Source organism: Linepithema humile, chromosome 5 (assembly GCF_040581485.1).
Source record: "Linepithema humile isolate Giens D197 chromosome 5, Lhum_UNIL_v1.0, whole genome shotgun sequence".
Taxonomy (NCBI): domain Eukaryota; kingdom Metazoa; phylum Arthropoda; class Insecta; order Hymenoptera; family Formicidae; genus Linepithema; species Linepithema humile.
This window is the reverse complement of record NC_090132.1, coordinates 22,739,810-22,761,286: the sequence shown is the minus strand read 5'-3', so window position 1 is coordinate 22,761,286 and position 21,477 is coordinate 22,739,810. Positions and strand designations below refer to the sequence as shown.

General features: G+C 29.6%; 5 protein-coding genes across 9 annotated transcripts; 2 read left to right on the top strand and 3 right to left on the bottom strand.

The window, feature by feature from the left end:
* The first annotated feature begins 711 nt into the window (after window positions 1–711).
* Window positions 712–2,939, top strand: LOC105676204 (17-beta-hydroxysteroid dehydrogenase 13). 2 transcript variants are annotated; one of them, XM_012373940.2, is made up of 7 exons: window positions 712–1,339; window positions 1,428–1,601; window positions 1,707–1,883; window positions 1,963–2,112; window positions 2,176–2,435; window positions 2,506–2,631; window positions 2,705–2,939. In XM_012373940.2, the coding sequence occupies exons 1-7, from the start codon at window positions 1,250–1,252 to the stop codon at window positions 2,769–2,771; spliced, it is 1,044 nt and encodes a 347-aa protein (XP_012229363.2). In that variant the 5' UTR covers window positions 712–1,249; the 3' UTR covers window positions 2,772–2,939. The 2 variants fall into 2 exon arrangements, with proteins under 2 accessions (XP_012229363.2, XP_012229364.1); XM_012373941.2 differs by having other exon boundaries at window positions 720–1,247.
* A 77-nt stretch (window positions 2,940–3,016) lies between these two features.
* On the bottom strand, window positions 3,017–9,480 carry Sym (symplekin). Its single transcript, XM_012373898.2, has 16 exons — window positions 9,339–9,480; window positions 8,616–8,812; window positions 8,291–8,524; window positions 7,915–8,201; window positions 7,596–7,825; window positions 7,327–7,509; window positions 6,799–7,244; window positions 6,437–6,709; window positions 6,166–6,349; window positions 5,817–6,058; window positions 5,534–5,712; window positions 5,297–5,457; window positions 5,070–5,205; window positions 4,615–4,979; window positions 4,330–4,407; window positions 3,017–4,205 (listed from the first exon to the last, which is right to left on the bottom strand). The coding sequence occupies exons 1-16, from the start codon at window positions 9,390–9,392 to the stop codon at window positions 4,119–4,121; spliced, it is 3,336 nt and encodes a 1,111-aa protein (XP_012229321.1). The 5' UTR covers window positions 9,393–9,480; the 3' UTR covers window positions 3,017–4,118.
* A 104-nt stretch (window positions 9,481–9,584) lies between these two features.
* Window positions 9,585–14,297, top strand: LOC105676183 (ketohexokinase-like). Its single transcript, XM_012373899.2, has 5 exons — window positions 9,585–9,711; window positions 9,932–10,150; window positions 11,094–11,418; window positions 11,489–11,754; window positions 11,838–14,297. The coding sequence occupies exons 2-5, from the start codon at window positions 10,014–10,016 to the stop codon at window positions 12,259–12,261; spliced, it is 1,152 nt and encodes a 383-aa protein (XP_012229322.1). The 5' UTR covers window positions 9,585–9,711; window positions 9,932–10,013; the 3' UTR covers window positions 12,262–14,297.
* LOC105676089 (short-chain dehydrogenase/reductase family 16C member 6) lies at window positions 12,737–15,903 on the bottom strand. The gene is made up of 8 exons (XM_012373692.2): window positions 15,742–15,903; window positions 14,693–14,839; window positions 14,396–14,559; window positions 13,978–14,155; window positions 13,731–13,860; window positions 13,466–13,592; window positions 13,228–13,347; window positions 12,737–12,990 (listed from the first exon to the last, which is right to left on the bottom strand). Exons 2-8 carry the CDS (start codon window positions 14,831–14,833, stop codon window positions 12,921–12,923), a joined length of 930 nt encoding a protein of 309 aa, XP_012229115.1. The 5' UTR covers window positions 14,834–14,839; window positions 15,742–15,903; the 3' UTR covers window positions 12,737–12,920.
* A 1,486-nt stretch (window positions 15,904–17,389) lies between these two features.
* LOC105676093 (short-chain dehydrogenase/reductase family 16C member 6-like) lies at window positions 17,390–21,071 on the bottom strand. 4 transcript variants are annotated; one of them, XM_067356235.1, is made up of 8 exons: window positions 20,821–21,071; window positions 19,546–20,711; window positions 19,310–19,464; window positions 19,016–19,193; window positions 18,673–18,802; window positions 18,281–18,401; window positions 18,055–18,180; window positions 17,390–17,828 (listed from the first exon to the last, which is right to left on the bottom strand). In XM_067356235.1, the coding sequence occupies exons 2-8, from the start codon at window positions 19,681–19,683 to the stop codon at window positions 17,759–17,761; spliced, it is 918 nt and encodes a 305-aa protein (XP_067212336.1). In that variant the 5' UTR covers window positions 19,684–20,711; window positions 20,821–21,071; the 3' UTR covers window positions 17,390–17,758. The 4 variants fall into 4 exon arrangements, with proteins under 4 accessions (XP_067212336.1, XP_012229122.2, XP_012229123.2 ...); XM_012373699.2 differs by having other exon boundaries at window positions 19,546–19,689; window positions 19,782–20,831; XM_012373700.2 differs by having other exon boundaries at window positions 19,546–19,689; window positions 20,054–20,831.
* Window positions 21,072–21,477: the final 406 nt, after the last annotated feature.

The following is a 21,477-nucleotide window of genomic DNA, read 5'->3' as shown; positions in this document are numbered from 1 at the left end:
GAAAATAATATTAAAATTTGACAAATCTAAATTAAATACAAATTTATTTGCATGTTTTGCCAAATAAATTTCTTGTAGATTTAATTTATCTAAACAATGTCATGTTTGTAAAAAATGAGTAAAATTAAATAAACATGACAATAAAATAAAATTAGATTATTTTGGATTCTAATGAGCTCTAAAATGTAAGTTGAAGAATAAAAAACAAAAATACATATAATTTTCTACTCAATAAAGGTGCATCGAGTGTTATTCGATAAAGTTTTGAATTGTTACAAATTGAACATTACTACAATTGAATATTTTATAATCATTTAGTACAAGTGTTATAAATCATAAAAGATTAGGTTATGTAAGCTTGCGTACTTACGTTTCCTAGGGAATATTGATTTATATAAACACTTAAATAATGAGGAACGACTGGTATCAAACCTATTATTATCATCGATGGAATTATTTCGTACCACATTTTTGTTGAATTCTTTCTAACCGAATCGCTAATCGCACAAAATTTCCTTTCGTAGAGAATCAGATGCAAGGTAACTATGTATATAAACACGCATGCGCAGATGTTTAAGGTGCCTTTTCATTCCAACGATTTAAGGTGCCTTTTTACACCGACGATCAAAAATTTGAAAAGACACCTTTATACTGATAAGTAATCGAAAAAAATAAAAATGGAGTAATACGTATGAAATGATGTAAAAAAATTTTTTTATCGATTAACATGTAAACTGATAACGATAATGCGTTTTTATTAATGTTGCATCAGGGAACTGGCTTACGAGACTACCGATTAAATTATAAACACATGTTGAACATATGAGACAATTAAAAGAAATAAAACGCAACAAGTTGATTCTTAAATATTTGCTCAATATTATGTTGCTTTTTATGTTTACGATAAAAAATTGTAAACAATGACTGATGATTCAAGAATTGATATCACGATATCTATGTATGCATTGTACGATAATTATAGGGAAAATTGGATATGCTTTATTAAATTTTATTTAGAGGGCTGCACCAACCGGATCGAAGTTCAGAAGAGATTAGACATGGTGTGAAGGTTATCAGCCATGTCAGACCCAGTAAGATCCGTTTCTACTCAGAAATTCATACCAAAAAATATCACACTTGATCGAAATTCAAGATAACACTAATGCAGAGAATCGAGTGATATTCTGATTGACTGGTGTGAATTGATACGCGTTATCATCCAAGTTTACGACATCGTTCGATATAAGGTATGCACCGCATCCCGGTTAATTCAATTAATTTACAAACTCGGACCGTGATACTCCGATTATTAAACTCAATAAATAAATCCGAGAAGATGGTATGTATGGTAAATTATATAATGCGTTAGCTTATTAACTAATCATTTACAATGAAAATATTTCGTATATCTTGTATTTTCTTTGCAGGGAAAACTAGGAAATATCCGTCCACCAGAGATGTTGCTAAGAATATATTCGCTCTGCGTATTAGCATTGGATCTTACACTACTTTTTATCGGAATATTCTGTACAATTTTGACTACAATCTATAGAATGTTCTGTCCACCACCTTTAAAAAATATCAACCGTGAAGTTGTTATGGTATTATTCCAAATAATATCTACTACATGCCATATATCATTCATTGTAAACTTCTTACAGGCTTCTTTACATTTATTACAAATACAAATATAAATTATAATATAGGTCGTAGGTGCTGGACGTGGAATAGGTAAAGAACTTGCTTTACAGTTATGCCAATTAGGTGCCACAGTTGCTTGGGTAGACATTAATGTCGAAGCTTGTACTGCAGTCATACAACGTGCTCAGCAATTAAATGGAATATGTAAAAGTTATCAGTGTGATGTGAGAGATAAAGATGCAGTATGTATGGATACTTATATTTTTATCTCGTAATTTTTTCATTTTTTAAAAAATATATTGATATTAATATATTAAATAGGTTGCTCAAACGGTGAATCTTATTAAGAATCAATTGGGAGAAATTACAATGTTTTTCCATTGCTGTGGTTTGCCTAGCCCACGTACATTGGTACAAGAATCATCTGAAGTAAGAGATGTCATGGATTTGTCAGTCATTAGTTATTTTTGGGTAAATATCTTTTTGTGTAATACATATTTTAATATACAAATATATATAATATTATTTTTTTAGTTGTTAGATTCAATTTTGCCATGTATGAGACGTAGTGGCAAAGGTCATATCACTATCTTGTCCTCTGTGGCTGGCCTCTCTAATGGATCAAGTGGTCGTGGAACCAGAGTCCCCTTATCCACTGCGCAATTTGCAGTCCAAGGATTAGCTGAATCTTTGCATATGGAATTAAGACATTCAAATAGCAATATTATTGTTTCATTAGTCCATGTTTATCCATTTATTATTGGGACAGAAGTTGCGAAAGACATACGTTTTAGGTAAACGTTTAAAAATCCTATTTAGTCTATATAGCTTTATTTTTCTAATTTTTCGAATTATATTTATCAGAATACCGAGTTACTTTGGTACAATGCCTGCAGCAGAAGCCGCTAGACAGATTTTAGATGGCGTCCGACGGAATTATGCAGAATTTAGCGTACCAGGATATCTGCTTTATCTCGGACACGTACTTAGGTACATTACTAATTTTTATAAGCGTACTGAAGCAAAAAATAATTAATACTAACAAATAATCTTATATTTTCAGGATTCTGCCAAAAAAAGCATCTTTTATGTTACGAGATTTGTTAGACACTGGAGTTGATTTTGCATAATATAAACACAAATACATGTGGATAATTATATATAAACGTGTTTTATTATCTGAAATACGTGCAATTCAAAATTGTAGCTAAATATTTTCAAGAAATAATTGTTCGTGTTTTTAATATGTTCAATTCTACAATTTTTATGTAATTTCTTAACCAAAATATTTATAATTTTTTTGCAAGTTTTAAATATTTACATCAAATTGCTAATACTTTAAAAGGAAAATATAAATGTAAAAAATGTATCAAAATTTATATAACAAAAAATATTTTATTATTTTTTATACACTTGCAGATTACACACGCTCAACTATGAAAAATGTTGTCTATTACTTTCGTATGACATTTATAATTATGTTAAGTTCAATTCTGTTTTACGTATATTATACTTTTCGGACTTACGAACAAATATTGTAACTTCTAACATATGTGTAATATATACATATATGTAATATTAAGACTGATTTATAGTTAGTTCAATTATGCACAAATAGTGTTGTACAGTAAATCAATTGTGTACATTATTTTATACGTGAGCAAGTAAACAAGTGGAAACAGTGAAGCGATCATTCAAGACGCTCACTTAATTCTATTTTATACTTTAAAATAAACAAACTTTTACACAGTTAAATAATTGAGGATATACCAATATCATTTACTTTTATCCCTAACTTTGTGCATTTTATAAAATATATTTAATAGATATATTTTTTTTAGCTAGCTTATAATTGATATTCGTCTTTTTATACATAAAAAAATTAAAATTTTAGTTTAATCTAAATTAATGCTTTCCGTTATACATATAATTTGCTCTCCGTTAATCAATAATTTTATATATAACTTTCATATCTTTTTAAAAGTTTTTTTTTTAATTTCAAAGATTATTGGTAGTTCAACTTTTAAGACGTTGCTTTAATATGAAAAATTATCTACAGGTTTTGTTAAGTACCAAAACAATATACAATATATTATACTATATTGAAGGTCAAAAGAACAAAAATTAATGATTAATTAATTAAAGATTGATCACAAAGAAACTGTATGTTGACAAATTATTTAAATCAATGCTGCGTGTGTGTTTAATTCAAATTTAATTTAAATTAAAATTAAATTGATTTCATTTTTTTGAGTCACACATTTAAAGTTAAATAACTCTCGAACTTGAAAAATATACTTAATACCAAATGGAGACATAAATTAGGACCATTATCAATGCATTGTATAACTAATACATGTAACGGAAAAAAAAAAAAATTTTTTTTTTAAATTTACTGCACAATTATAATACGGATTCGTTAATATTAGGATACCCGATAGGTGATGCTTCTGATCCTAATACTGGAATGATTTATGCTATTCTAAACCAGGAGGAGCTGGTTCTGAAAGATCAATATCCATTGTATCTGATTTTTGATCATTTGTATAATCACCAGGTGGTGCCTGAAAGAGAAATTGATGGAAGAGATATTTTTGGGTCCAAGTATCGTATTTATTTTTTAAAGAATTATATTATATGAAGAGGGCTCAAAAGATTGTTCCTTTATATACAGGCATCTTTACTCACAATATCAAATTCATCATGTATATCACAGGGCACTTTACCCTGTATGACATCCATTATCGACTGTGGAATGTGTGCCTTCTGAAAAAGAGAAAAAAAAACCACAATGTTATTATATTTTTTTACATTAATATCATTTATATTAAAGTTTCACTATATTTAGCATCACATTTAGCTCTCACTACATTGATATATATATATATATAAATCAATAATATAGACAATTTTAGCCACATTTGACGCTAAATATGCGGTGCAAGTATACTTCAAAGTATATTATGGAATTACTTGATTCTCAGCAAAAGCTTCAACATGGGCTAATAAAGGGGCGCGTAAATTGCTGGCCATTCGGAGCGCTTCTGCTAACTGTGCCGGTGGTAATTGCAATATAACGGCGAAACTTTGCGGCTGCGTGCGTTCGCAGCATTTGACAAAACCTTCCCACACTTTCGGCTGTTTCCACACTTGTTTTAGAATTAAACGTTGAAGTATATTCATGACAAATCCACTTAGTCTGGGGTAAAGAGCCAAACTTTGTATAACTGTGCGCATCAGTAATGTCGGCAAGGGTGTCATCTCCATAAGATGTTGCATCACAACGGCGACTGTTTCTTGCGTGTACGCTTGCTTCTCAGCGAAGCAAAGGGACGTTGCTGCAAATAAAAGATAAAATAACAATAAAATTTATGTTAACACAATTTCGTATATAATACGAATAAATATTATTACATAGAATCATCTACCTTTGATAACAGTCTTTAATTCAGCTTTGCTTGGATCTATATTGTGTAAAGCTATTAACAATTCTGCAGGTGTAATAGGCGACGTATGAGGTACACCGCTGTCATTGTTATGTGTTCCAAGTAATCTGTTGAACACCTGAACAGTGTAAAAATTCACATAATTAGACTACAATCGTACTTAAGATAGCAAGCAAAATGATGTAAAGAACTTAAATTACATTATTTACCTCTTTTACAACAATAGGGTTTAATTTTATTAATTTTGGAAGTGCAGCAATCACTTCTTTTTTTGTGAGTCCATTGAGAACAGGTATTAAGAATCTGACATCGGAGACTCTCGTTTGATACAACTCTCGCACTCTAGCCACCAGTTCTGCACTTGGGGCAGCTACGCATACAAATGTCATCATGTAAAACGACAAAAATAAGAGTGAAAAAATATATGTATTTCTAAATAAACGTACATTTCTCTGTAAGAATATGTATGATCCTCGTGACTAAAGTCTCAGATCCTTTCGGACAATTCTCAACAAGTGCCAGTAATTGCGGACTACCCATACCCAAAGATCTCACCGGTCCTTCTACCAGTCTTAATACAATACGTTTCACATCTGCTCCCATGGATGTATATACTCTCGCTAATCTGTTATTATTAAGTATATGATTATCAAATTATATATTATAAACCTTTTGTACCAATATATTCCACATATATTTAATAAAAAAAAATTTAATTCTATCACTCACTCATGAATGAGATCTTGATGTTCACTGAGGAGAGCAAGATATAATCCTAGGCAGGCACGTGTAGTTGATTCGGTCCACAGATTCTCGATTTGCGGTCTTCCTCGATCTTGTCCAAAAACAATTTCGGGTGGATTATGAAGGCGTAAAAAGCCTAGATACAAAACTGCGTACTCCTCGATCAGTTTGCTTAATTCCGGCCTGCTATACAACTGACAGACTAATTGTATTGCAGCCTCTCGTATCTATTTACATAAATATAAATATTTCAAATTTATAATATTACTTTTTTGCGATAAAGAATATATATCTTGTTCCGAATGCATAATGTATAATTTAATTTTAATCTTACCGTATTGTTTTCGTGTCCCGTATGGCATAACAAAACATTTAAAAACACCAATTGTTTTGTCGGTCTACGCACTACCATTTCCTTCAAAAGCTGCAATGGTGCAAGACCTCTAGTTTCGTCGGAAGATACCATTTTTAAGGCCTCTACGGCATCTTCTGTTATTAATGGCGCTTCTAGATATAACCTTTCACAAAACAAAAAAAATTTTGCTAATCAGACCAATGCAAGTGTTTATATATATCGCATATTCGATATATAATGTTTACATTACCTGGACAACAAGGTATCGCGATCTTTTCCTGGAACCAAATCAATAGCTGAGACCAAAGTGCACAATAAAAAGTTATATGCTTGATGCGGAGCTTCCTGAGGTTTTGTACATAACGTAGTTCGTCTTTGAAATCCCTGCAGTAATGCATACTCTTCATATAACCAGCCTAGCGCTAAGTCTAATCGATTTCGCATATCATCAGTAATATAACGCAGCACAGCTTCCTTAATATAAGGATTAAAAGTGGCTGCAAGTGTGGTCAGAATTTTGGACCTGCAATATGATGAAATAAATTATTAGATTGATATCCATATCACGTGTATAAATGTCTATTTTTTATTTAAATTTATGCTTTGTTATACCTTACAGCAGCTACACCACCAAGAACTGCCGTCTTTTCCGAAAGTAATATCCTATTGACTGCCATCAGTAACATTCGTTCCTTGGTTTCTTTAGAAAGTGGTTTTGTTACTTCAACTAATTTCAACGCTTTCAAACGATTTCTAGCTTTTGCTAGCGATTTTTCGTGAGCCTCTAACGATGCTTTCGCTTCCTTCTCTTTCTCACGATCTTTTTCGCGTTTACGCTCACGCTTCGCCTCAGCTACGCTAATAGTGGGATTCTTAATTAAGTCTTCCATTACGGCATCTTCTTCCTTGGCATCTTTCTTGCTCTTCTTCGCTTTAGTCTGTTTGATTTGTGCTGCTAAAAGTTTAGCAATTGTTTGCCGTTGTATATTAATATCGGTAGTTGCTGTCGGTTGATATTCTCTTTGAAAAATTGTGGTCATAGTGTCCGGAACCCAAGCCTGTTAAATGAAAGAGAATGATATACATTAGTAACTTAAAGTTTACATGAATATAGATTAATGCACAAATCCTAATATATACCATGCTGTCCATCACTAAATCTGTCGCGATTTCTACACTGAGTCTCTCTGCGATGAAATTTTCGGAAAGTTCAATTAATTCTGGCAATTTGGGCACAGGAACAGGGCTCGGTGTCACTTCGACTTCATCCGATATTAAAGCTTCAATTTTTACTCGTTTTGCAGCACTAGCAGATGCCATCTCCTTTAAATAGTAAAAAGAAAAAAATTTAAGAATTACACACACAAAAAGATATGATGCATACAACTTTCTCAGGTAGGGCTTTATACCTGTTGACGTTTTTTCATACGACGAACATCTTCCGGTTTTGGGTAAGCTTTAATAATTTCCTGCTCTTTTGCACCAAGTTGTGCCAGCTGTTTAGCTATGGTTGAAGCATACTCTATACTAGCAGGATGTTTCATTAGTCCAAGAAGTGTGAGTTTCAATTGTTTCTGTACGCTAGTTACTTGAGAATCAGATAGCGTAGGTGGCAGATCATGTTGCAACCTCTGCAAGGCTGTATCACAACATCAATTATTAAAATGCATATAAAATTTTAAAATATTAAATGTTAAAGAACCAATATATATAAAAGTATATATGTACCTTGAATTACATTTGGCATAAACTGTGGTCTCATTTTGGCAATTAATGCTAAAGATCCCATACATGTCATTAAATTGACACTGCTAACGTGCGGTGATCCATGAAATTTAATAAGCAAATCCATGACATGATTCGCTTCTTCTTCTAATTTTCGTCTACGAGCTATTTTTAATGTTAATGGAATATCTTCCAAGGAAAAGTCATCAGATTTTTTTGGACAGTCAGGATCTGGATATGTTTGTATTAAGACTACACCCTCCAGAAATTTTACAGCTTGTGTTCTTATCCTAAAATGTACATACAATATTTCAGTAATATTAAATTCATGCCTAACAATAAAATATTATCTTTCACTATACTTGATCATCTTACTCACCCGTCATTATCGCTGTCAATCATATTTATAATTTGAATTTTAAGAGCACTTAGCTGGGTCCACGCCAATTCCATTTCTGATGTAACAACAGGAGCACTGGAAATCCATTTGAGAGCAGCTCTTAGTATTCTACTGCTGGCTCTAAGCGCTCGTTTAGCTACAGCTGACGCTTCATCTGACGCTAATCTAAGAAGTATTTGTACTATCCGAGGAATTACCTCTGGATATTTTATTCTAAAAATAATAAGCAATTAAAAAATATTATGTATATTTTTTTAAAATACAGAATATATTGAGCAAAATAAATAAAATTGTTGATAATAACCCAGCTTCTTCAATAAATCCTGTAACTGTCTTTCTGACTTCAGCATTTCTATCGATCGCAAATTGTAGAACATCATCTAAATAAGGTTCTAACAAGTGTGGTTCCTTATTCAACAAAATCTCTTGTACTTTACATATGTTTGCAACTTTAATTTCCTCAGTAAGACTCATGGAAGCCTCATTTAACCATTCTACAATCTGTAATAAAAAAATTTGTATCAAAAAAATTATATTAGGTCGCTTTAATAAAGTTTCTCATAATTATAGCAACATTATTGAGATCTAATGATATTTTTACATTGATCAATCAATTATTTTTGAAACAAGATGTTAATTTTAAAATAATAATTGTTTCTATGTCATGTGTTTTCACATATAATGACATAAAACTGCTGTAAAATCATTGAATATTTTCTCTTTACAAAACACAATTACAATGTCATCAACAATTTGCCATTAACATATGCAAATAGTTGAAATAAAAATATGAAATGTAAATATATTCCTTGAGTTTACAGTTTGCATAATGTTCACGTAGATTTGCCATCACATGTGATTTTATCGTAAGATTACAGAACGCAAATTCTTTCCATTTTTTCAATGTAAGCGCAGTAATACAGAAATATAATTCTTGAATGATACAAGATCGTCATTTCGTCAATGTGTTACTAGACGCGTGATGCTGGCGATAGTAAAGTAAAATTTTAAGGTTAACGCCACTGACCAAATCGTTCGGTCCCTTTTCCGGCTCGGATCTTCTATGCAAACGTGGATCCATTGTATTTAAATAAATTAGCGACAATTAAATAGTGAATCGTGCGTGCAATTTCTATACGGAAATATGTGCTTTAGGCGCGAATTTATCGGACCATGTATGTCGCATAAGAGTGCTCTATTCCGTGGCGATGGAATATTTGCTGTGACAAATGTAAACGACCCCTTTTGTTTTTCTTAAATGTATAATGCTATCTATCCGATAAGAATATCGTGAATTTAGAGATGTTAACAACAAGTAATTTACGACGTGCTAAAAATTCGATGTCGCTGCCATCTTGGCATTTTAACTGTACACGATCGTGATGCAAGAAAACACTAGAGTGAGTACAAGGGACGAGTTGCGGTGAAGTTAATTGTGAATCAATCTTTACATGTGAACAATATGGCGCATTCTCTTTACTGTTTGTTGATTCTCCTACGCGTGTTACCATCTTTCTAGTTATTTTTTCCTTTATGATATAGTGCACAAATAACTTTGATGAGTTTTGTAATGATATAAAATAGATATTTTTACGCCATAAATTTAATTTGATGTTGCAGTTGGTTGCAGTCATAGTTCGTCTATAGCTTTACGATAAAAGGTCGGTAATTGTTTTTGGTGTTTGGATATTATCCAATTATCATGACATCCAGCTGTCATCATGAAGTCATCGACGCGTTGGAGTGTACTAATGCACTGAAAATTCTGTGCGTGGGACGTGTTTGTCTTGACATTATTCAAATGTGTCAACAATTTCCTTTGGAGGATTCCACTGAACGGTGAGGGGATCGCATTTGATTTCTATGCGGGTGATTTAAATAAATTACGTGTGCGTGTAAAAATATTAATGACAGACAATACACTTTATTTATTTTTTTTAATATGATAATAATATGATAATGATTTTAATATGATGATATGATGATATGATAATGAATTTAAATGCATACATTACATGATAATAAAATTTAGTATACAATTTTAATAATATTAATTTTAATTTTAATTTTACAATTTTACAATTTTAATAATATTAATTTTAATAATATGGTAATGCGCACTTCATATTTTCTTTAATACAAAAATTTTTATCGAATGTTTTTTATATGAATTGAAAACTACAGGTATTAGAAAAGCATTATTTGATCTTTTTTATTTTTTGTTACTTTATAAATTTAGTTCGCGTCATACGGGAATCGCGCATTTAATCTGAATCTTCTTAACTTGCGAACAATTCCATTTGCGAACAGCAAACATATTCCATAAGTCGAACATCTGTGCGATAAAGTATGATAACAATGAGTGCTTGAATTTTATCTAGAATAAAAGACGAAAATATAAGAGTGAAGCTAACGATACAGACATGTAAAATTTACATAGTTTTAATCAGTAGCCTTTCGAACTTTAACCATTGATCTTAAATACGTAAATATTTCTCTTGTTTAGCTCTTTTGGTCACTATGTACGCGCGCGTAGATAATTTATATGCTATAATATATAAAATTAGAGGAAATGTATTATAAAAGTACGATTCTTGTGAGTAATATCAAATATGTTTAAGATATTTTATTTTTAAAACTCAATATTGTAAAACTTAATAGCACCAATTTTTCACAATTTTAATTTTATTTTTTTATAGACGCAATGCAACATAGTGCAACATTTTTGCAGTTTTTTCTTATCGAAATATTTTTTATTTTTTGATATAAATATAATTTCCAGATCTATTGACTACAGATGGCAAAGAGGAGGCAATGCATCTAATAGTTGTACTGTGCTATCGTTGCTAGGACAGCGATGCGAGCTTCTGGCATGTTTGAGTGCAGAAGAACATGTTAATTTTTTGCAAAATGATCTGCGCAAATATAAAATTGATTTTTCTCATTGCCCTATGATAGAAAATATTGGCTGTCCCACCGCAATCATTATACTGAGTTTAAGTACTGGAACTCGCACAATTGTATATCACAATCAGAAGTTACCAGAATTAACATCAAAAAATTTCAAGCTACTTAATTTAGAGGAATATAGTTGGATTCATTTTGAAGTATATTTACACAATCCAGAAGATCAGAGAGATTTTGTAACGAGGGAACTAAACTATTTTCTCCTTTTAGGGAAGGAATGTAGATGAAGTGTTACTTATGATGCAGCATATAGAAAATTATAATAACTTGTTAAAGAATACGCATGATCACAGTATCAAAAATCGTGTGCCAATTACAATTAGTGTAGAATTAGAGAGTCCCAGGGCAGGTAACAGATTACTGGAACTGTTACCATATTCTGACGTAGTATTTGTAGCAAAAGAATTTGCTACGAGCCAAGGTTTCCATAATATGGATAAAGTAATGCAAATTATAGGCCAAGATGCTGGACTTAAGTAAGAAGTATAAAAAATTCTTTAATGTTTATATAAAATATATTAGTGTGACGTTAGTGTATAAAAAATAAATACCTTTTTAGAGGAGCCCTCATTTGTGCCTGGGCAGAGGAAGGTGCGATTGCACGTACTCCGTTTGGTACAATAGTACAATCTCCAGCTTTTCCACCACAGGAAGTGATTGATAGTTTAGGTGCAGGCGATACATTCAATGCAGCTGTTTTATACTATTTAAACAAAAGCAAAATAGAATTTATTCATAAATGTGAAGAAGAGACAATTTGCGCGAGTGATATTAATCAAATGAACATTGGTGCTTGTGATAGCACTGTACTTAGACAAGATACTGAACAAAATTCCGATATAAAAAATTTGAAATTTATTGATGAAATAGTTTTACAAAAGGCCATCAAATTTGCATGTTGTCTTGCTGGTGCAAAAGTTGGGTTGAGAGGATACGATTGTCTTGATATAATTTTTAATGATATTTTGAAAAATGACAAATAGCAGACGTTATTGAAGTATAATATATAAATATAATTATATTAATATTAATTAATTAATTAATTATATATTAATTAATATATAAATATATAAATATAATTATACCTCGGTATAATTCATTGCTGCGACCTCAGAGATGAAATTTTCTAAATTTTAATTTTTTTTCTTTGATTTTTCATTAGCAAAATAGCAATGCGTTAGCAAAAAATATTTTTACGTTTAGTACATTTATATTATTATATTTTTTTATATTGTACATATTGCATATAACAATTTTTTAACCTTTTCATCTCTATACGTGTATATTTCACATATGTTGATATCTATTTTTATATTTATATTTAAGCAAGGGAAATATATTGAATTACAATAACAAATTATGGAATAAAAGTATAATCAAATACAGAAAGAGTTTATCATATAATAGTATATTCACAAAAAAATATTTATTATATCATAATATATATATATATATGTATACATTGGAACAGAAAACTCATTTATTTATAACAAATATTTACAACATTACAAAAATTAATACTATGTTCTAATAACATTATATTATCTAAAGAATAATTGTATTTAGTATCGTATTCGCAATATTTGTGAAACGCATTGAAATAATTTTTTTATGACAAAACGTGAAAAATTGTCTGTATTAATTAGTCGACTGGGTCGACTCCACAATCAAAAAAGTTTCTTATGCATACTATTGATTTTTCCGGCAAAAACCTGAAATTAAAATTTTATTAGTCTTTATTTTAACAGTACATTAATCTTAGATAATATTGAATTGTAAAACGTACAACCTGAGCATTCTGGCTTATTGTATCGTATATAACATTTTATATAAATTCTTATTAAACTACCCGTACGCGCGTACGTGTACGTGTACGTGCATGAGATATTTTGTCTAATATATGAGAGTCAATTTGAAAATTTTTTCTTATAATATTGCAATTTAATTACTTAATTAATGCAGCTACATAAAACCAAAATGTTGGTATAGACATCTCTCTTATGTTCCTCCGTTGCGCTTTGATTATTTGTGCTGCTACTTTTTTCGGTGATAATAATGCAATAGAAAGCCTAAAAGAATACAATGAAAATATTTATTCATTTCTTAAAATTAAAAGCGTTTCTATATTTGTGTTTACTATATACTCGTATATGCTCGTTTGTTGTATTAATATTGCTACAAATTTACCTGTTATTTAACTTTGGCTTTTTACAAAGCCCCGTATCTACCATAAAGGGATAAATTGTAGTAAATTTAATTGATGAGTTTCCTTTATTATTTTGTACGAGTTCGTAGTTAAGAGCTTCCATTAAACCTGAAAAAATAATATCTACGTGAACACTTAAAGAAACAAATAAAAAAGATTTTTAAGTATTTCAAGCAAATTATTTCAAACAATTTCTGAATGAAAAACGAGTTACAACATCTAGATACACGCGTATCTTCGATTTACCTGCTACTGCACATTTACTACCGCTGTAAGGAACTATATTTGGTAAACCTGCGAGTCCTGCTATCGATGAAATCGCAACAATGTGGCCACTATTTTTTCTTAACATGCCTGGTAAAAATGCTTGCAGCATCTAGAAGCAAATTTTTGAATGTTACATATTTCTTCCGGAGAAATAAAAAATAATTAATAAACTACAGTTTATTCCAGAAAGTCTAATTAATATTTATTTATTACGATTTTAACTTACCCATATATGCGCTATTACATTAAGGTTGAAAATCTGTGTAATTTCATTAGGGGTGTGATCTAAGAAAGTATGGCAAGGCATTATACCAGCGTTGTTAATTAAAATACTAACGTCACCGACTTCTTTCATTATCTTATGTGCTACTTTGAAGACTTCTTCTCTGTTGGTTATGTCGCATCTGTAGAATGATAAAATTTCAATTAACATTGATTATATACGATATTACCGTATACATGCTGTGATTATTATGACATTAATTATTATAATGATGTTCATAAATTGATTAATTAAATTAAATAAAAATATATTGAACAAACTCACGATACGATTTTTATATTATTTAGTAGAAGAACTTTATTAGTGGTAATTGAAATATTACGTGTGCAAGGGAACAAATAATATTATAATGACAACGTACTGATACGCGTATACTGTGTTTTGTGAATTTTTTTTAATTTTTCTAATCTCATTTGCTGTCTCCTCATTTGATTGCTGGTTTATGTCCAAACACACTACTGTTGCACCCAACAAAGCATACTGCATTGCTAACTCCTTTCCTATACCGTGACCTGTTCCTGTTATCTATTGCAATACAATATAGAAAGAATATTAAGTGTAAAATGAAACTTGTTTATTGCAAAATTGTTATATTACATAAGCAAGAAATTGAAGAACGTTTAATTATCATTATCATATCATGTATATATCTACATACCAAGACGATGTCTTTAGTAACATCTTTTTCTTTGATACCAAACAAGTTGTTGTACGCGTTTTCACAGGTGTGATAAATAATTTGCAAAATAAGTCGAAATAGATTTACCAAAAGATATATAAACTCTTGTATCGCAATCATGATGGACTGAAAATTGAATAAATTTCTTACATAAAATATAACCGAGTACTAACTGAACGTCAATAGATTATCAATAAACTGAAGATACAAATTTCAGCAGTTGATAGACCTTCATATTTCGAAAATTTGTTTTCAAAATTTGTAATATGAAAACACATGTGTATGAAGACATATGTCAACAATTCATATAACGTTCTAATATCGATTCGTGTTGCTGATACGAATTTTTATATTCTCATAATGTCAATTATTTTAAAATAATGATATTAATTATTTTTATACACAGAGCTTATATTTATAAGTTATATAAGATAACTTATAAATATAAGCTCTGTGTATAAAAATAATTAATATCATTATTTTAAAATAATTGACATTATGAGAATATAAAAATTCGTATCAGCAACACGAATCGATATTAGAACGTTATATCAGCTTAGAAAATTATACATCTTTAAATTATTAGTTTTTGATCACATGTTTTCAATATCTTTTTGTTTCTGTCGTTGTCAATCGGTTCTAGCAATTTCTGAAAAATCTGTCATTTTTTTGGATTTTAAAATATTGAAGAAAAAAAAGTTACTTAAAGCAAGACAAAAATTTACGAGTGGATTTATTTTGACCGCGAACAAAAAAGATTATAAAAACCAAACACACAATGTCGCGGAAAAGATTTTATAAATTAATACAAAAAAAAGTCGTAAAGATATATTTTAAATGTTAATTAATGTACAATTTTAACAAAGATTCACTTTGTGGATATTATATATGCAGAAATAAATTGTATAAATTATTTTTAAAACACTGCATGTCCTTGTTTCAAATACTAAGTAATTTTTTTTTCTTAATAATTATTCTAAAAAGATACGAAGAATTAAATAGTATCTTTTTATGTTAAAAATACATACTTTTTTAATTCAGTATTTGCTGGTTCTAGACACTTGCACTTTAATTATCTTATTTTCTTTAAACTGTCTATCGTATAGAACTTACGAAATTTTATAATGGATACGACGTGTATTTCTACGTGCGTTTCCTCGCACGAACTAAACAAGAACTGAGGTGTCCGAGTGAACTTGCTTATATTTATGTGATTGTAGTTATACTTGTGACGATCGATTAACTTGTTGAAGGCCTGTTCTTCCTCGTCTTCACCTCGTTGTGCAACACACCATATAAGCATGTATAAACGAAATTGAATGAGAATTTATTATGCTAATATATTCTGGTGAACGGTAAAACGAAAAATGAATAATTGTATGAAGTCCTAAGTTTCTTTTGGAAATGAATATATGTAATGTACGTAAAACTATTTTTCAACGTAAAACCATCAATTTTTTTATAACATCAAAAATATTATTCAAGCCCAAAGTTGTTTATTAAAAGAGTAAAGCAAGCAATAAGAATTAAAGAACGCAGATGTTGAAACGCAAAATACAATGTATTGTCAATAAAAATCGAATCGAAACGATTTCGTTTATTTTGTATCAATTTTTATATTTTTATTGACAATAAATTGTTTTTTTGCGCATATACATTTACGTTTTTTTTGTTCTTATTGCCTTTTGCTTTCTTAATATTTTTATTGTTACAGAATTATTTGCGCTATTTCGAAGTTCTTTATTAATCGAATTTAAATTTTTAGTCAAAATACTTAATGCTTAAAAAATATCATTAGATATAGAATAAAAATTAAAAAATTTTGACTTTTTGTATATACATTTTAAAAGTTTAAAATTAAATATGGAAAATACAATATACGAGTATAATATCGATTCACAAGTTGAACAATGTTTAACAATTTTTAATTTTAATTGTTTATTATTTTGTGATTATAATATTATTATATTAGAATTTTCGATTCTAAATAAATTTTAAAATATGCTTTTAAAATAATTAATTTAATATTTTAAGTAGCAATATACAATCACAATAAGAATGCGTTTATTTGATATAATGTTATAACAATGTAAAAATTTTGAACATTTTAAAAGTTTTACAAGATAAAAATTAATGTTTACTAAACTAAACTAAATCTTGTGTAATAAATGGAAAATTTTGTCTAAAAATAATATATTTGTATCAATAATACAATTTTTTTTAATATTAGACAGCTCAATAGTATATTTTAATTCTATAACAAATTTTTTTGTTACAATTTTGTTAAAATTATAAATAAATTTGTATGTTGCGTTATTCAAGAAGCAAATAAATTTTTGACCCAGAAAAACAAATTTTTACGTAAAAAAAAGTACAGTTTTTATCTGTCTAAAATCAGTCCTCGTTCATTAAAATTCATAAAATGCAAGAATAACTTGTGCTATTTCTTTAGACAAATAAAATAAGAAAATGTAAGAACGTATTATGTAATTTTATATAATTATATGTAAAATTATGTAATTTTTTATATAAAAGATGGTGCAATATATTTGTGGGTTTACGTAACGTAAGTTACGTAACGTAGCATTACTTACATTAATGTTAAGATTGTTTCACATATTATGAACGAAAGAAGAGGGCATCACAGAGAGAAATAAAAATGTAATGTCAAAAAAATTATAATTTATAAGACATTCAAAGTACTTTTATTATTTTCAGAATATAAAGTCTATGTATAAAGTCTATATAAAGTCTATGTATTCCCTATTCAAGAATTTATGTCTATATTATTATAAGTATATGCATTCGTGAGTATCAGGAGACGCGGTAGTGTCTCCGGCCAAGTTCAAATTATAAGTATATGCATTACTGAGAATCCGAGAAAGCTTCGTTTGCATACAAATTTATTGCCTACACGTCGTAGGTTTCGTTACTTTCGTTACTGACTATGTTATAAAATTACATAAGCATCAAGAAACGCATATATTTTTTTATATTTCTAATGTAATAGCAAAATTATATAGCAAGATCTAACTTTTGTATTTTTTAATCATCTGGTTCGGCACTCATACCAACGAAATCTTTTAAGCGTTGTTGTACCTTGTTGGGAAGATATCTACAATATAAATAATATTTTTATTATGTATGGAAAATATGGATATAAAAATAATAATTTCACAATATGTATTACTTGCATGGTATCTGCATTTGCATTAATAAATAAAAATCCAAACGCAACGAAACTCTTTACGCTTTATTATGTTTTGCAATATTTTATTTGCAAATATTATGATTATTATTAATATATACTGATTGAATTGTTATTTATGCTGTTTACATACCCCATTAGCGTCAATAATAGTAGGAAATGAGAAGGTAGACTCTTTTCCCTGCAATTTTGTCTTTGCGCATCGATTATTAATGAAGCAGCTTGTTTTGGTGATAGTGAAGGTATTAAACTCGGAAATCTATATTGACAAAAATATAATTAAATTAAAAAAAAAATTTATAATATTGTTCTGGTTACCGTAAAATATTTATTATAATGACATATTGTTAAAACTTTACCTCATTATTGGCTTGAACGGCAATGCATTAAACACTAGAGCTGGGAAAATGGTAGTGAATTTAATCAAAGATTTTCCTTTACTAGACAAACGCAACTCTTCACTGAGGCTGTTCATAAGTACTGAAATATACATATCACAGGTTAGGACATTATCGGTATTATCAGCGTTTTATAGCTTATACTGCGCATATATACTTATATATATATATATATAGAATCAAATACATATAAGAGAAAGGCTCGTATGATACTCCATCGAATTAATATATAAATAGCATATACTGAATATTTAATAATATGATATAATCATATAGCCGTATTGTAAGTTATTTCAAATATTTATTAAATTATTATATGAAAGATTATAATCTTTTAATATGAGTTGAATTACTTCTGACTGCGGATTTTGTAGGAGAGTAAACTGTCGTATACATTGATGTTACAAGTGCTAATAGTGATGAGACTGCGACGATGTGACCATGGTTCTTTTCAATCATACTTGGTAAGAATGCACGCAATGTCTGAAAGATTTTATGTCTAATTATGTCTAATTTTCCAGTATAGCAATAGCTTATTATACTTTTGCTTCTGTTAAGCTTTTAATATGTACATACTTCAACTAAGAGTTAATTTAGCTATTTGTTTCCAAACATATAATAATATAAAGCGCACATTAACAATTATTTTATATATTGTATAACTTTAAAAAAGATATCGCGAGATATGTAACTTACCCAATAATGCGCGATAAAATTTACATTTATGATTCTCGTAATTTCATCATTGCTATGGTTTAAACATGTTTTTATCGTTGCTACGCCTGCATTATTGATTAGAATAGTGATGTCGCCCACTTCTTTTTTCACTTTTTCGGCTACCCTAGAGACTTCTTCTCTGTCTGTTATATCGCATCTGTAAAATGCGATCACATTTTAATTAATATGGGATATTTAACTTACTGTGAGAACAAATTATCTGAAATTTTTTATATTATCAGAATTTGTAAGAAACAGAAATTATTAGTTAACCGATATGCATATACGGAGTCTTTTCCCATTTCTTTGATCTCGTTTTTTGTCTGTTCATTGGTTTCTTCATTAATGTCCCAACATATTACCGTGGCTCCCAACAAGGCATAACCGATTGCTAGTTCTTTTCCTATGCCGTGACCCGCGCCTGTTACCTATGGCAGTAGCTATTGATAGTCACTTTTCTTTACAGCTATAGATTATAAATATATTGTGAGGTTTGCACACATACTTACCAAAACAATTTCATCAGCCACACTTTTTCTCTTCACAGGAGCAAATAATTTATATACACCCTTGCAAATGTAATAGGGAATTTTGAAAAAAAGCGCGAATATTTCTGCTAAAAGAAGCATGCTATCATATAGCACCATATTTATCTGAAGAAAATAATTTTTTTAATAAGAATTATTTTTAATGACTAGTATTTTTAATATATCTATAGACCGATAAGAAAAACTCCTTTATTTACTTAATTATGATTCACACTTTTCTATTATGATATATCAATTCTTGTTTCGATCTGCTCTGACAAGAACAAAAGTTCGACGATTCACTGTTTCAAATTACAAGTTGTGAACGTAATAGAAATTCCTATTTTGCGTTATACGTGTTGATGATATTTGATGTTTTGTTATTTTTCACTAAATATGATATTATAATGATTTTTAATATCTTTTATTGAATGTTATACGACACGCCGTTTTATAGCGTCCAACACTCGCTTCGTTTGAGACTACGTACTTCTATCAAGATATTCGCATTTTCACTTTCCTTATATTCGTCCTAAATAAAAAATTACGTTGTTGAAGGATAACCAGATACTATCAGAGCCACTTTTTCCAACGTCGGTTAACTTTAACTGACTGGTAACTTTTCAAAATAGCCAACTTAAAACTCGAAACTTATATATACATATACATATACAAGTTTCGAGTTTTTAGTTGGTTATTCTGAAAAGTTACCAGTCGGTTAAAGTTAACCGACGTTGGAGAAAGTGGCCCTCATGGCTCAAACAGACCAGAGCGGCGAAGCGGCGAGCGGCGAGCGACGTGCAACGCACGAATAAAAATTCATTTCCTGCTTTTTTAAATGTGCGCAATAATGCTTGTAGGCAATCGCTCTGTAGGCAATCAGGAATGTCGGCAATTGAAGCTGTCGGTAAAATGTTGTGGGCAAACGAAGCTGTTGGCAAATGGGAATGTAGGCAGTTGAGATCCTCCCCTGTTGTTAATATACACTAGGTAATGCATTTCGTCTAAGTCGAGTTATCAAACATGTTCTGTCAAAGAATTTCTCTTCAAAGTGGACAGAGCAAATACGAGCTGTACTTGGGATAGATGATGAACTTATTTCCAAAATATTTAACCACAATGTACGAGTTTTAGGATCTTTGGGAAAACTAAGAAAAAAAAACAATATTTTTAACAACTTATACTCTTAAAATAAAATATATAATATTACTTTAAACATATAATATTAACTTTAATATGAATAAATAATTTCAATACCTGTGAAATGTTATTTTTACATTATTTCCGCTATTACTTTGTTTCCAATTTTGATAGTCGGATCTATTTTTACAAGACTGTACAAAACACTGCACCATTTTTTATATTCACAAAATATATTTAAAATAACAATTTTAATTAATGTTTTTTCTTGATATAACTTAAAATGCTCATTATATCTGCCCAAATTGCATAATATTTTTGCGTCAAATAATGACCAACTGCACTTGCGTCAAATAGTAGCCAATCAAAAATGTGCACAGTTTACTTCGTCCCTTTCCTTCAGTGGTTTTCCCCTCGCGACGTTACACTCCGTCCCTATATTCCTATGTCCATGTTAGGGACCGGTTGCTTAGCGTATATGTGGCTTTGCGCTTGCGCGGCGATGGAAATGCAGTGCCGACACACGTCGTGTGCAGGACTTTACGCGGGACTTTTGACAGGATGAGGTTAGGAAAATAAAAATAAGGTAAGGCTTTTTTATTTATTATAATTGAAATTTATAAAATAATTAAATTATATATATATATAATATATTTTTGTACATATATATATGTATATATATTTTATTTTTTAATACATTAAAAAAATTTTTATTACTTTAAATGAAGCTGGGTAACGGTGCCTCTTTTTATATGTACGAGACACTTTACTGAC

Excerpts from the sequence above, each read along its gene's own strand:
- LOC105676204 (XM_012373940.2), top strand. The coding sequence starts at position 1,250 with ATGCACCGCATCCCGGTTAATTCAATTAATTTACAAACTCGGACCGTG. Across the intron at positions 1,340-1,427 it reads TAAATAAATCCGAGAAGATG|GGAAAACTAGGAAATATCCG; the intron begins GTATGTATGGTA and ends TTTTCTTTGCAG. Across the intron at positions 2,113-2,175 it reads CAGTCATTAGTTATTTTTGG|TTGTTAGATTCAATTTTGCC; the intron begins GTAAATATCTTT and ends TTATTTTTTTAG.
- Sym (XM_012373898.2), bottom strand. The coding sequence starts at position 9,392 with ATGGATCCACGTTTGCATAGAAGATCCGAGCCGGAAAAGGGACCGAAC. Across the intron at positions 6,350-6,436 it reads CGCGATACCTTGTTGTCCAG|GTTATATCTAGAAGCGCCAT; the intron begins GTAATGTAAACA and ends GTTTTGTGAAAG. Across the intron at positions 6,059-6,165 it reads CGGGACACGAAAACAATACG|ATACGAGAGGCTGCAATACA; the intron begins GTAAGATTAAAA and ends TTATGTAAATAG.
- LOC105676183 (XM_012373899.2), top strand. The coding sequence starts at position 10,014 with ATGACATCCAGCTGTCATCATGAAGTCATCGACGCGTTGGAGTGTACT. Across the intron at positions 10,151-11,093 it reads TTGGAGGATTCCACTGAACG|ATCTATTGACTACAGATGGC; the intron begins GTGAGGGGATCG and ends TATAATTTCCAG. Across the intron at positions 11,755-11,837 it reads GGCCAAGATGCTGGACTTAA|AGGAGCCCTCATTTGTGCCT; the intron begins GTAAGAAGTATA and ends ATACCTTTTTAG.
- LOC105676089 (XM_012373692.2), bottom strand. The coding sequence starts at position 14,833 with ATGATTGCGATACAAGAGTTTATATATCTTTTGGTAAATCTATTTCGA. Across the intron at positions 13,861-13,977 it reads ATGTAATAGCGCATATATGG|ATGCTGCAAGCATTTTTACC; the intron begins GTAAGTTAAAAT and ends ATTTGCTTCTAG. Across the intron at positions 13,348-13,465 it reads AAGCCAAAGTTAAATAACAG|GCTTTCTATTGCATTATTAT; the intron begins GTAAATTTGTAG and ends GTATTCTTTTAG.
- LOC105676093 (XM_067356235.1), bottom strand. The coding sequence starts at position 19,683 with ATGGTGCTATATGATAGCATGCTTCTTTTAGCAGAAATATTCGCGCTT. Across the intron at positions 18,181-18,280 it reads CCGTTCAAGCCAATAATGAG|ATTTCCGAGTTTAATACCTT; the intron begins GTAAAGTTTTAA and ends TTGTCAATATAG. Across the intron at positions 17,829-18,054 it reads CTATTATTGACGCTAATGGG|ATATCTTCCCAACAAGGTAC; the intron begins GTATGTAAACAG and ends TTTATATTGTAG.